At 33.8% G+C, this 15,675-nt stretch overlaps 1 protein-coding gene across 4 annotated transcripts in view; it reads left to right on the top strand.

Moving 5' to 3' along the window:
• Window positions 1-15,675, top strand: part of LOC145676333 (uncharacterized) — a 58,709-nt gene that overhangs the window by 4,603 nt on the left and 38,431 nt on the right. For all 4 annotated transcript variants that reach the window (XM_081747173.1, XM_081747171.1, XM_081747170.1 and 1 more), the window contains exon 2: window positions 12,443-12,987. In XM_081747173.1, the coding sequence (XP_081603299.1) occupies window positions 12,443-12,987 (545 nt within the window). The remainder of the gene's footprint in view (window positions 1-12,442; window positions 12,988-15,675) is intronic.

Raw genomic sequence — 15,675 nt, 5'->3', positions numbered from 1 at the left:
ACGGCAATGTAGATGTTGATAGCTTGGTACAAATAATAAACTTATTACAGGATGACATAAAGTCCCTAAAATCAGAAAACGAGGCATTGCAACAAAAAATAAAGACAGTAGAATCAGATGTTGAAACTCAAAGGAACTCCAACCAGTGGCAGAAAGTAAGTTACAGTAGACCTAGAAAATATTCTGATGTGGTGTCAAGTAGTTCAGTTGTATGTGTAAACAGATATAGTGTGCTAGAAAACGTCGAAAGTGAAGTGGATATGAGGTCAAATGTAAATCAGGCAGGGAACTCACAAAAGAAGACAAGTGTAAGAATGCCCATAAACAAAGTACAAACTATAAAGCAATCTCAAGTGCGCAAAGCTTCAATCAATAAGATTGGTACAAGAAGAAAGCTCCAGACAGAGTCGCAAGTGTACATATATGGTGATAGTCATGGTCGAGGACTGTCTATGAAAGTGAGCGATAATTCTAAACACAAGTTGGCAGTACAAGGGAACATCAGGCCTGGAGCGAAAAGTGTTGATGTGTTATCTGGCATCAATCCGAACAATGTAAATAAAGAAGGTAATTGTGTAGTAATATTAAGTGGAACAAATGATGTGGCTAGCAATGAAGGTTGTGAGGCTGTGAGTAGGATTAGAAATAAACTAGCTGTTTTGAATAAATGTAAGTTAATAGTAGTAAACATTCCTTACCGGTACGACCTTATTAAAGAGTCATGTGTTAATAAAGCTGTACAAGCCACTAACTTAAAACTAAAAGCAGTATGTAATCAATTCACGAATGTTGATATGGTGGATATCAGTAAGTTAGGTAGGGAAATGTATACTCAACACGGTATGCATCTGAATCAAGCAGGGAAGGATCTATTAAGTATAAAGATCTGTGAAATAATTGATAAGAGCATAGACACTACATTAGAAAGTAAAAAGGCAATAGCGATGCCTTGGTCTGTACAGGAAAACCCAAATCACCCGACTCCATGAATGAATTTAAAATTCCGTGGGGCCGGGTGAAAACTTCAAACTTAACAAAGTCGCTTAAAATTAATGATATAAGTAGAAATGTAACTGTTAATAAACGATCAAATGTACAAGGTAATATGAGTCAGGGAGTAGAATCGATTTCAGTCAATGCTGTCCACTTAGCCCAACTATCTAATAAAGCTGACGATACACATTCAGTGATCAGCAATGCTCTTAAACTATGCTTTCTTAATGTACAAGGGTTGAAGGACAAATCATTCCTTATTTCAGATTTTGCCTACGAAAATGATTTACATATTTTCTGTGTGAGTGAACATTGGAGTGCAGACAGTGAACTCCAATACAACAATATAGATGGTTTTTCTATGGCAAATAGTTACAGTAGGAGTATATACATACATGGTGGGGTCGCTATCTATGTTAATAACCAAATAGAATATCGTCAATTAGATATAACTTTTCTTAATACTGAACGTGAATTTGAATCAACTGCAATTTTTCTGGATCAGTACAAGTTAATAATTGTATCTGTTTATAGAACTCCTGATAGTAATCCAAGTATTTTTTTAGAAAAATTGGAGAAGTTATTGGTCTTTCTCAGCAACTGGCATAATTATGAGATAGTAATAGGGGGCGATGTAAATGCACATTTTGATGTGACTACTGACAAACGAACTGTCCATGAGTTACTTAATCTACTCAGACAACATAATCTTCAAGCGGTTAATCGTAAACCGACTAGAGGCAAAGCGTGCTTAGATAATGCATTCACCAATGTAAAAACGGAATATTTAACCAGTGATGTATATCAATTTCCTTTCTCAGATCATGATGCCCTGTTAGTCAATCTAAGTACAACAAAAGTAGAATCCTGCAACTTTAGTTTTCCCACCACCGAACTTATAGCAACTAGGCCCATCACAGAAACTAATTTGCAAAGTTTCATTCAACAATTATCGTGTATAAACTGGGAAGTAAACATTAAGTATGATAATTTAAATGCCAGCGATACATTTGATCTTTTTTTAACAAAGTTTCTAAATATTTTTGATATGTGTGTGCCTAAAAGGGTGGTCCGATATAATTCAACAAAGAAAACAAAGTTAGGTAAAAGAACGTGGTATACCCCAGAACTCTCTGCCATGAAAGCTAAAGTAATGCAGTATTATAATATATATAAGAATAAAATGACTAGTGAATCCAGTGATATTTATAAGTCTCAAAGGAGTAAATATAAATCTGCAATAAAGGTAGCGAAAGCAACATACAATGCAAATTGCATTGAATTAGCATCAAATAAATGCAAAACAGCATGGAAGATAATCAACAAGGTAAGCAATAGTAATAATAATAACAACAATAATGTTACGCTGTCGCCTGATACTCTTAACACGTATTTTGTTACTTCCGTAGAGGAAATCAAGAAAAACAATGCAGATACTAATGTAAATATGTATCAGTATTTAAGTCAACATAGTCCATTTAATAGTTCTTTTGTTATTAACCATGTTAGCCCTGATGATGTCATAAAAGTAGTTAAAAAAATGAAAACTTCGGACAGTAAGGATATATTTGACATATCGAACAACCTTATAAAAGCTATCATTAATCAAATTGCGCAACCCCTTGCAATATGCTTCAATAAATGTTTCTCTCAAGGTATTTTTCCTAAAGCACTTAAAATAGCAAAAGTTATTCCTATATACAAAACGGGAGATCGATCGTGTTCATCTAATTACCGTCCAATATCCCTTATTCCAGTTTTTTCTAAAATTATGGAAACTATTGTTAAAGATCAGCTATATAAATATATGACTGAGCAAAACATAATTCTAGAAGCTCAATTTGGATTCAGATCTGGGAAATCCACAATTGATGCAGTAGAATCACTAACGAAAAAAATATATGAAGTTTTTGAAAATAAGGGTTTTGCTCTAGCTACATTTTGCGATTTAAGTAAAGCATTTGATTGTGTAGATCATAAAATTCTATGTGATAAGTTAGCGTATTACGGATTCCACAGTAGCAGTTTAAACTTTGTAAAATCATATTTAAAGGAACGTAAACAGATAGTCAGTGTTAACAACATGCATTCAAACATCTTAGAAGTGAAATATGGGGTACCGCAGGGTTCTGTTCTGGGTCCGGTACTATTTTTAATAATGATAAATGATTTGCCTCTAAATACTAATACCACATCAATTCTATACGCGGATGACACTACGCTACTTAACATAAATACAAGCTTTGAAGAAGTGTATATAGAAGCTCAAGCTGCATTAAGAGAGGCAGCGACCTGGTTTAAAAGAAATGGTTTTGTGCTAAATCAAGATAAAACAAAAAAAGTAACCTTTAGTCTCAATCACTGCAATGATAGAGGAAACTATGATGTATCTGAGGTTAAATTTCTTGGTATACGTATAGACAGCCAACTAACCTGGGAACAACATGTCAAATATGTATGTACAAAGCTCTCCCGAGTGCTCTTTCTGTTAAGAAAACTGAGAGATACAGTTCCTTATGAGTATCTGAGGAATTCATATTTTGCATTTTTCCACAGCATAATTGGATATGGGATTTTGCTTTGGGGTAACAGTAGCCAAGCACATGATGTTCTAGTTTTGCAAAAGAAAGCCATCAGGATTATTGTTGGAACACATGATAAAGAACACTGCAAACCACTATTTATCAGGCTTAAGATAATGACAGTAGTTAATGTATATATTTATCAAGTGCTACTTTACACTAAGCAAAACCTGGCAAATATGACACTCAGAGATGAAGTACATACATATAATACTAGATTGTGTAAGAAAATTGATATACCCTTCACTAGATTATCGAAGATCAAAAATAGTTATTTAGTTGTAGGACCAAAGCTATTTAATAAACTAACATCCTCCATACAACAGCTGTCATTTAAGGTTTTTAAGAAAAAGTTATATGACTGGTTAATAACGAATCCATTTTACTCGATTCAAGAGTTTATTGAATGTCAAGACATTGTGTCCTAGTTTGCAGTATCACTTTATTTCAAATATTATTAGATTGTTCATAATAATATTAACCAGTAACAGATTGTCTGTATGTAATGATTATTTTATATATATATATCTGTATCTATAGCTATGTATATTTCATTCGGACGTTGTCTATTGCTTGTAAAGCTCAATGACAATAAAATATTCTATTCTATTCTATTCTATTCTAAAGCTTTATCGAGAATGTGTACTCAATATGTACCACCAGAACTAGATTTTGTATCGACCAATTTCGAGAATTTGTGAACATTTTATAGCGTGCGAGGTAGATGTTAAGCTGGCCTTCAAAAGCTAATTTTTCTAATTCGATGATAAACATACCAAAAATTTGTACTAAATATGTGCTATTTTGTACCACGAAAACTAATATGTGTACTCTCAGCTCCACAATTTATTATTTCTTCCAATTCGAATAAAACGATACCAAAAATTTGTACTCAATATATTAGAACATGTATAGTCAAAATTATGATTTGTACTTCCACCAATTTCGAAAAATTTGAATTTTTCTATCGCTGATCAAGCTTGCCCGCACAACTTATTTTTCATTCAAATTCGAATCAAAACGAGGGAGCGCGTTGGCTCAGTAGTAGAGCGTTCCCCTCCGGTGCTTGGGGTTCCTGGTTCGATCCCAGCTCGCGTCGTGTGGACTTTGTGGTGGACAAACACCGTGGTCGTGGGTTTTCTCGGAATTATCCCGTTTCCTCCCACTTTCTCCATTCCACCGTTTCTCTCATCTCTCATCATCGCCGTCTCCTTTAGCCTAACCGGCATAACCGTTGGACGTAAAATTTGGTTTCATTTTTCGAATCTAGACGATAGCAAAAATTCATAGCAATCTGCGCAATATGTAGCAATCTGCGCAAGAAAGATTAAGATTTTATCCCCACCAATTTAGAGAAATTTGAATCTTATGTCGAATCAAACTGGCCGGCGATATTCTTGCACAGTACTAGAAAGAATAAAGCAAAGCATTATCACAAAACAATTGAGTAGGTAGGGAGTACATTAAATAAATATCATTGGGTTTTGTAGAACTTTGTTGGGGGAGAGAGGTCAAACATCTACACGTGTTGTTTACCCCATAATATTTTATGAATAGTTGATTCTTTTCTCCAACAGTCTGTGATCATGGAGAGTATTAATTTTTATTATGGAACTCGTTCAAAGGATTGGTTTGGTGTGAAGTCATCACCATCTACTCATATCTCCGTTTCGGTAACATAATTTAAATTTTAATTTTGCCGATACAAATTGATACAAACTCAAGCATCAATAATAATCCTCAGAAAAATGTGTATTTAATGGAACCAGTCAAAAATTCGTTTGCAAAGTGCTGGCGTTGAAGCTAAAAAGTACGATTATGGTCACTACCATCAAATCAAATAGATCCACATATTTGTGTTAAAACCTCAAATTTACTGAATTGGTAGAGGTTCGATTTTAATTTTTTGTTTCAAATTGTGCAGATCTTTCCTAGGCAGTTTCCATTCGAATTCTAAACAAGCGCTTGCATTGGAAGATTTGACATGGTGACATATTGGCTGTTCGTTAAATAACAACCTATAAACTTTATTCATACCTGATTTTCCCGATGTAGGTTATATGCATATTTTTCGTGCCCTTTTTACTAATTCAAGAGAATCGCTTTTACGCATGCTTGTTCGATTTGAATGAAAAAAAAATTGGCGTGCTCGCCCAGACGGCGATGGAAATTGGAATTTCTAGAAACAACAAATTCTAATTTTGGTACTAGCAATTGGTATATATTGTCATAACTTCTTGGTAACATTTAAATTGAAATTTGTAAAAGAAATGTGTTACGCGATCCAATTTTGACATCAAGTTGGCCCGAGGAATGAAACCTCAAATATCGCTAATTTATTGGAGGGTAGGAATTTAATTTTAGTAGTACAAATTGGTACATATTGGTTACAAATTTTTGATAATGTTTTGGTTCGAATTGAAAAGAAGAATTACTTGTGCGGACCAATTAACGTCTAGCTGATCCGCCATTGAAAATTTAGATTTTTCGACATTAGTGGGGGTACGAAATTCTAATTTTGGTGGTAGATATTGGGTACAAATTTTTAGTACTGTTTTGGTTTGAATTGGAAAGAATATAAATTTTGCGGGTCAGCTAGACGTCAAACTTACCCTGCATTAATACTGTAAATTTTTCTAAGTTGGTAGGGCTACAAAAACTAATTTTGGTGGTACAAGTTGGTATATATTGAATAAAAATTTTTAGTACCGCTTCGGTTTGAAGTTTAAAGATAAATATATTGTGCAGGCCAGCTTGACGTCATACTGGCCCTTCGTGAAAATTTCAAAATTTTCGAATTTAGTGGGGCTACAAATTCTAATCTTTTGTAGTACAAATTGGTACATATTGGATACAAATTAATAGTACCGTTTTGGTTTGAATTCGAAAGAGTGATAAACTGTGCGGGCCAGCTTGACGTGACCCTGGCCCTCCATGAAAAATTCAACTTTTTCGAAATTGGTAGGAGTACGAATTCTAAATTTTTTTGTACAAATTGGGTACAATGTTTAAGTACCGTTTTGATTTGCATTGGAAAGAAAAATAAACCCTGCCAGCTTGACGTCAAGCTGGCTCTCCATGAAAAATTCAAATTTTTCGAAATTACTGATGTTACAAATTCTAATTTTGGTTGTGCAAATTGGTACATATTGGGTACAAATTTTTGGGAATGTTTTCATTCGAATTTTAAATTTGTGCGGGCTAATTTCGTGGACATTTCTTGGAAAGATAATCAGAGTACCGATTTACGAAAGTCAAGGGTTTAGAAGCGAAACCATTAAATTTTGGTAATGTAGTAAATAGGCCTATACACTGGAAAATTATTAATTGTCATTTCCGGAATTGTAAGTAATGCCGATGATGAGTGGTGTACGGTAGTGCGTAAGTATAGCTACAAATTGACGAAACGGTTGGAACTCCATCATATTAGGATAAATAAAACGTTATTTAAATTGAGATGAAGATAAAGAACTCAGCCCTCCGGGGATTCTAACACCCTTCACTCGCTCAACTTTTTTATATTGTAAAGTTAGGATTACTTCTTTCTTGTCGCCACCTTTTTTTTAAAGTGTAAAAAAGGTAGGAAACACCGAGCTCTGTAGGGTTCAAACCACTCTCGCTCTGCTACGTTTCGTTGAGATAACGTTCGTGCACTTTACTGACCACTTAGCGCAGGATAGTTGGTGTTTTCGCAATAGGCATCTTAACATGAAGCTTCAGCGGCAAATGCAAGTGCACACCTCAAAGTGATTCCTCAAAGTATAGAAATTGAATGCAAAGGCAAAAAAAGCATGTTTTTCATGTACTTTTTTACGGATCCGTATAGTAAATCTGTACGCAACGTAAAATAGTCAAACTAACTTCTGCTAAGTAATCAGCAAATAGAACAAATTTTCTATAACTCAGGCAGGCAGTGTGAATCTAGTAAAAGCGCTCGGCGGTTCGAGTATGCACCTCTAGGGGAAGGGACATCAGCCACTCTGCATTTCCTCATAAACGATAAGAGTGGAAACACGAGACAGGCATTTCCAGGAATGCAGTCTTTTTTCTTTTTTTTTTTTTTTCTAAGCTTGTCTATTTTATGCAGGCCTACCTTACAGTTGGATCGAAAAATAATTACTACTTAAATTAGAAGTTCACTCATTCTATTAATATTTGGTTTGGTTAAATTCAAAATATATGTTTTCCTTCGTCTAAAAGGAAATTTTTCTATATTAAAATAATTAGAACTCGAAATGCAATCATATTAGATCTCGAAACCTCGAAATATAAACATTATGTGTCACACTTCACCGAGAAGCTTGACATTTCCTCTTTATTTTGGTGTATAATGGTTTGTGCACTAGGCCTACGTATTGCATACAATTCACAAAAAAATGACACGTTAAGGGATGTACATGCTAAAAGAAACCATACGAACTATATTTTGTGTACTCTATTTTATTGATCTATAATTGAAAAGATCCCTCGTTATTTTCATTTCCCTATATTGTATTGATTCATAATGTAAACTCTTTTCATAAATGAAAAAAAAAATCGAAGCGAGTTCTTTTAATAATTGTGACTGTGGTGGAATTTTGTGTGAAATATGCTTTCCTGAGTTCAGTCTAGTATTTACATATTTTCAAAAGATTGCTGCATGGATCCCCACCTTTATATAATCAGCTGCTCGCCAATTATTTTCATAAATTCAGAAGAAATAGCTTGCTGCTAGTAGTCTGCTATACATTATGGAAAAATTGAGCAGAACTATTGAAATGTGTGATATTACCCATCCATTGAAAAAGATTACCGGTACCTTAGATAAATTCCTGTTCCAAATTTAAGGGTGTTCTTACATGAGACATATTCTCTCGCCTTATTTGCCGTAAGGAACATTCACATGGCTATCGGGTGGGAAAACCAACAGAAAAGTAAAGAGCTTTTTCGCGTGATAGAGTAATTAAATTACGTTATATGTATTCTACAGCATAATCCAAGATTGCTAACCCCATGTAAGTATGAAAGATAACACAAAATAGGAAAACATTCGATTTACGTTCTTATACTATTTATTATATTTTTTTTAATATCTTGTAATCTCTTTCACTTATCTCACGTAACCGTGAAATATTGTTTTCTCAAATCCACTAGCTAAAGTATGCTCAATATTATTTCTTCATTAAATTAACTGTGACTTTTTTAGATTACCTTTTATTTAAGTTAATAATCTTAACACATTTATCCTCAACATTTAATATCCCACCATTTGTTAGTTTCGGTCATCTCCTATAGTACTTCCTATTTTTATTGTCTTCTATTTCTTTCCTTGTTATTATCTTTTCAAGTTTCGTAGGTGAACTATGTTGTCTCCTGTAAATTTAATATAAAACTCCTTCATAATCTGTCAGTAGTTTGTAATCACTAGTATTCACCGTATCAATCTCATTTTCTTTTTTAGATTACTTGTCTTCAATTGCTGCTGCTTTCTAACGTAATTTGAAGTACTTGTTCATGGGCTAGGTTGTTACTAAAAGCTTTTTGTAGGTTGCTCGACAGTTCTTTTAATACTTCATTTAAAGATTTGTAATGCAATGTGTCCAATGTTAATATTTGATGCAAGGCTTACACTTGACTCTTGTCTAATCTGGAAGATATTTCATGTGCCTGTTGTACTTGCTGTTTCAGTTCTTGTACATTTTGATTAACTTGATCATCTATATGAAGTTCGTTTATTTCTGTATGCAGTTTTGTTGTATACAAACTTTAGCAAAAATGATTAATTCTAGCGCATTTGAATCATCTCTTGTCGTAAGCTGAGCAATTATATCTAACATGTAAGGGTTGACAATTCCGTCACTTAATAATCTTTACTTTGCCTTTGTCTGATGATTCTTACGATATTGAGTAACTTAATTTCTGCCTTGTACTTTCTTGTGAGTTACTAGGATTTGAAGAATGCCAAGATCTTGGAGCGTTACTAGTACGTGTAATATACGGTGATCTGACTTTTTACTTTTTTCGTTTCTCTTATTCCACTAGGTTGCATCAAGTTAACTTGAAGCTGGTTTCATTCACTCGCGATGTTGAATACGATTCGTGTTTTCTACAGCTGTAGCAATATCAACTACGTGTTGAAAAATGAAAAAGCTAGACGTCAAAATCCGTCTTCGAGCTACATTATTTTCCATTCCAAACACAAACTTGTCTCGTGAAGAATTTTTTAAATACGTATCAAAGTTACAGTATGCAGCTTGGTTTTCTAGTTTCATCTCAGTTTGTTCAACCGTCTGAAGTTTATGTTGAATACACTTATGAAACTTAAACCTTTCAGCTGTTTCGTTAGTCTTAACTCCATAATACTGCAACGTAAATCCTTTAAATTCTTCATATGACTAAGGTTTATCTGGAGTGCACGAGTTTCGAAATTCTTCGTAAGCTTTTCCACACGTAAGTGCTAAAAAGTTGCTATAATCCTATCCTCAGGCAAGGCTGGTGATAATGCCACTTGTCCAAATCTTTCAATGTAAATTTGTGTTTTTCCTGTCTAAACGTCAACAGGCTCGAAAGTGCTAAATGTAGCCGTTGTTAGTATTTAAATGTGTAATGAACTTTACTACAGACTGCGCCAATTGTTATGCTTACTTTTCTTTACTGTTTTTAAATATTTTGTAATCTCTTTCACCTATCTGATTCAACCGTAAAATACTGTACATTCAAATCTACTAGCTACCATATACTCCATGATATTTCTTCATTAAATTAACTATTACCTTCTCGAGTTACCTTTTATTTAACTTAATAATCTTATCACATTTATTCTCAACACCTTACTGTTTTAATTAATCAGAATCTCATGAACTTCCTGTATAATATTTAACCTTGAACTAATTCGACACTTTATTCAAACATTTCGCTCAATTTTACACAAACACAGTCACATTTATATAGCAACGTTCTTCAGTTCTTTCTTATAAGTGTGTTACACACGTAAAGCAATACACTCCTAACTGACGCATTTATACGTGATTAGCACTCAGTGTTAATATTCCATTCGAGTAATGAAGTGTTGCAGTGATGAATTCAGAAGATTTCTCAATGAGATTGAAAGGCATACTGCGAAAGCACTGGCAACCCTAGTTGACTCCCATCGCAAAAAAGTTTAGGGAGAATTTCGTAGCTTTGGGAAGTGGCATTCACTGTCATAGAAGAAGAAATTCCTTTGGCAGTTTTGCAGGAGATTACCTGGCAACTGTTACATAAAGTTCGAAAAGCAACGTCTGACTCGAACCAGTATTTATAAAACAGAACGAAAATGGTATAATATTCTTTATTTTTCTGGTAGGAAGTATAAAGGTAATATAGATCGCTCAACTTTCTATTTAACTTTAATTGTGAAAAGAAATTAAATTTTTCATTTTCATATATTTCCGATAAGGCTGTTCGATATTAAGGTTTGGTTATATTGATTTTCGTGTTATAAATATCGAAAAACACAATTACATCCCAAAACTAAAATAGCAAGAAAGCGGATCTAGTTGTATGAAATGGTTCAGTTCAGTAAAATATAAAATACACATACGGCTATAAAACGTTTGTTCTTTCGTTAGTTTAAGGTACATATACGCTGAACTGCAAAAAGGAAAAAATCTTTAAGTTTTACGTCCCACCTATATCTCCGCTAGTCTTAAGGACACTGTGACGAAGAATGATGAATGTGGGAGGAACGGAAGTACCCTGAAAAACCCATGAGCACGGGGTTTGTGCACCAAAAATCACTTCTCGTGAGATGAGATCGAAACAAGAAACCCATGCGCCAGAAGTTGATCCTTTGCCACTGAGTCAACGTGACCCCCTGGATCATAAGAATATTGGGTGGGTTTATACCCAATTATATCACTGTATAAGAGCTCTCTATGTGGTCTCTGCTTAACCTGCGAGTCTTCTGTGCAAAAGATACGTTCGTTTCTGGTAAGATTTTATGTTGCTAGAATCTAACATTAGCCAGTACTTCCATGTTACAAATAACATCGGTACTAAAATGGATGCTATACTTCAATATTACCAAGAAACAACATAAGTTACTAGAAAAAAAGAATCTAGTGACAATTAAACGCTGAGAAACCGAAACGGAACGAGAGAATGTCACGAAAAAAAAGAAAGTCCTGTAAATTAAATCATACAATAACGACTGCAAAATAAATTTCTTTAGAAATTGCTAGCGTTATATGTATTTGAATAAATACGAAAAGTTGCAAAGAACAAGTAAATCTGTGTTTAATACGTGTTGGAAAGGTTGTCTACATTTAAGTGAAATATTTGTATAACAGTTTTTTTTTTTTTTTTTTTTTTTTTTTTGCATATTTTATTTCAGAAATATAAGCCTGTAATGTAGAAAGGAAATTTTAGTATTTATCGCTTTCTTTCCTCATGCAACACTGATCGTAGGTAGAGAATTTTTTACTTTATTTAATTAGGAAAAAGTGATTTCATAAAATGTAGCTATGTATAGCAAAAACAAAGATATTAATGTGGATGAAACATAATATAGGCCTGTACTATACTTGTGTGTAAAGTCTAAGAAAAATATATTAGGTTTCACTTTAACAAGTCAGATAGTAAAGAAAGAAATCAAATATTAAGCAGTATTTCCATATTTCGGTATGGTACTGTATTTTCGGTATTTAGGTATTTCGGTATTTTTCTATGAGTTGTAACAAAATTTCGGATTCTTTAAAATACTGGTTTCAGTATATTTTACATCCCTAATCCAATCCCAAACTATTCCATGCACTGACTAAGTTAACTAAAATGGTATTCATTGTTCTCCTATCCCGGCTTTCCCTAAGTTTTGTTAAAACAAAAAGTAATTTTCTTATTGATTTCAGGTTTGGTTTTCTTTAACATTATCTGCGAAAGGTTTCAAATCTCCAGTTTCAAAAGGTCTTTGTGCTAGCGAGATGGCTTTTGATCATTTTAACTTTACTTGTAATATAATTGAAATGGAAGCAGACGACGTTCCTGTTAAAGTTGAGGTGAAACCAGAAATTGAGACACCTGAAGAATGTATTTATGAACTGTATAATAGTGACACAAATGATCACGAAGATCCTCTTTCAATAAGTGTTGAATGTATGGAACGAGGAAGTGAAACGGAACGAGAGAATGTCACTTCAGAAAGTAATGAGGATAAAACAATATCAGATTCAAAATTAACTCCGAAACCAGTATGTTTGGTCAAGCGTTTATCAACAGGTGAAGTACTTAGAAATGCCAAACGTTCTCACAGTAACACCAAGAAAAAATCTTCCGATTTTACACACAACACGAAAGAGTCAAGCAGTCACACCTTGTCCACTATTGTAGATAATAACGGACCCGACGACGTTGAAGGAAATAGTAATCGAGAAGGATACAGTGCCCAGGCCCTCAGGTATGTTTGAATGCATTATTTCATCAGAGTTATGTCTTTATAAATATTTGTTTTAAATCGCTTTTTTCTTTATAGTCTGGTTCACACCTGAATGCATATAGTTTCTGCACTTGGCTTACTTACTAATCTTTATTCTCAGCCCACTGTTCCTTGATAATAAGGTGGGGATCGCGTTTCATCACAGTCGTACTGATCAGTTCGGGATTACACACCCGAATTAATGTTCCTTCCCGGCCAATCCCCATGCAGCGAAGTGTTGGGACGGAGAAAGTTTCCCAGAAATTCATACCTACGGGACCAAATCTAAAGTACAGTCCTGAGCAATTCAGTGTGTACGTGTGGGCGATTTCGTGTCGTTTTCTACATATAATGCTTTGAGCGAAGCCAAGTGCACAAACACATAGACAAACATACATAAGCTTGTGAGAGAGGCTGTTTGAAGAATTCTCCCATATTTTATACAAGGCTGGTTAATCAATTCGAAGTTAACACAAACTGTTTATTTTTTTTTTAAAGCAATTGATGAGCTTCAAAAACGGTGTCATCCTTTCAATACTTCCAATACTTAGTTAAATATGTATTTTTTCGTTTACCTGAACCTGAGTTAATGGAATCGCAAAATTTGAGCACATAATAGAACTCAAACTGTTGCTTAACTTTATAAGAAGTGAGACAGTTCGGCAGTTAAATAACTTTCCAAACGTAATAGAAAATTGCTATAAATCTCGTTCTTACATTAAGCCGAAATGTAGCAATGAAGACCCTGTATATTCATCCAAGACACTGAGAATTCACCATGGGGAAGGGCATATTGGAAAACACTGTATATATTAGAGCACATTTCACTTGTCTGACTAAGTATAAGGTTATTCATCCTGTATTACGTTAAATCCAGCTTTAGGCCACCGTTAATAAAGTCTTTTGTTTATTTTGTCATTATACTTCTTTGTATCTGCCATTTTTTAGGTTTATTTTCTTTTCCTTTTTTGTAATATTAGCTTCTCACCATAAATACATATTTCAGTATGTTTCTCAGTCTTTTTCATTGAGTGTATTATATGACTTCATATATTTAGAAAAACAAAAGCATATTAAAGAACGTAAACACCAAAATACTTAAATTCTAAACAATAATACATGTTGTTTGTGTTGCTTTCGAAAGTGTTGTTTGTAATTTCTTTTTCTTTTTACGGTAAAATCTAAATTGCTAACGAGTGTCTGTTGTGGTATAATATTGTGTATATGCAACTTTTTTTTACAATATTTGATCCAATCGGTAAACCGTTTGTGCAAACTAAAATTCATTTCATTAATAATCAAATGTTAAATCATAAGCATTCTTTTCGATATCACATTTGAGTATAATATATGTATTCAAAATTTCAAATTTCAGTGTTTGTCTTCCTCAAACGACAAAGTGTACAACACATTTGAAACATTTCAGATGAATTTAGAATCACATGTCAACTCACAAAATAATTTCTTCGATCTTCCCATTGCTTAAAACCCATATGACAGAAACACTTTTATTTTTCTTTGTGTTCTTAGCAGCATTAACAACGTAAATTTGCATTTTCAGTAATCAGAAATCAATATCGACTGAAATATTCCGTAGGCATTGATGTTAGTGCACGGATTTCTACAATATTGGTGAACATACCATCATTAAATGAAACGCTTATAACATTGTCTTCAACAAAACATTTTACTCGCAATAACAATCATCAGCTTATAACACGCTAAGAATATTCACAGGTATTAATCGTAGACGAACATTATATGAGGGATACACTACCCACCTCAAATAATATCAAACATTTGCAATAATGATTCTCTACTCATTTAGCCTTAACAGAATAGGTATTTGGAAAGTGCGGAAGAGTAACCATCATCCCCAAAGGTGTTCTGCCCTTTACTACCTATAGCGTCACGTTTACATGCGCACATTACAGTAAATCTAGATAAAGATGCTCTTAAGTAGCCTTTTAGGATTTCAAAATTGCCCTAAGTCACTATTTCTGCTCGACTGCCATTCAAATAAACTTAATTGCATACAACGCAAAAGTGCTTCAAATACGATCATTTTGTTCACTCAGTGACCATTTTTAATATCCACGTGCGAGGTTAACTCATGCCTCCTAAAATGAGTGTACTTTAAGTAGCATGTGTTCATGTGATGGAAGCAATGTATTACGAGTGTCACTGAATTTATTTTTTCCCTGCACAAATTCTACATCATCTTGAAATTCACTAATTTCCACGCTCCAGCGTAATAATCTATTATTCCATGGTTTGACACATTTAAGGAAAAGAAGAGCATGATGATCAGTGAAAGTAATTATACATACCTGTTCCTAATGACATGTTTCCATTTTCTTAAAGCGTAAATTACTGCTAACAAGGGACATCACCCAATTGTCCGGCTCCGATTTCAATGACATTTTTATTGCTGATAGAGGACATGTATTAATTACTTGTGATGACAGAAATTTTTGCTATGGTGCATGTTTTCTATTTTTTAATAATTTTTTAAATGTTGTGATGTGGTTAATAGAGATTACTGCAGAAGTCCCTTACTACCCTTTGTAAACGGAGTGTTAATGAAAGAACAACCATGTAGATACTTATAGGGCCTAAAGGGAAGTCATATGGTAGGTATGACCTTGACGGCAGCCATCTTGAAATCCG

The sequence above is a fragment of the Thermobia domestica genome, assembly GCF_964235325.1.
Source record: "Thermobia domestica chromosome 7 unlocalized genomic scaffold, izTheDome1.hap1.1 SUPER_7_unloc_1, whole genome shotgun sequence".
NCBI classification, from domain to species: Eukaryota; Metazoa; Arthropoda; class Insecta; order Zygentoma; family Lepismatidae; genus Thermobia; species Thermobia domestica.
This window is presented reverse-complemented; position numbering and strand designations above follow the sequence as displayed.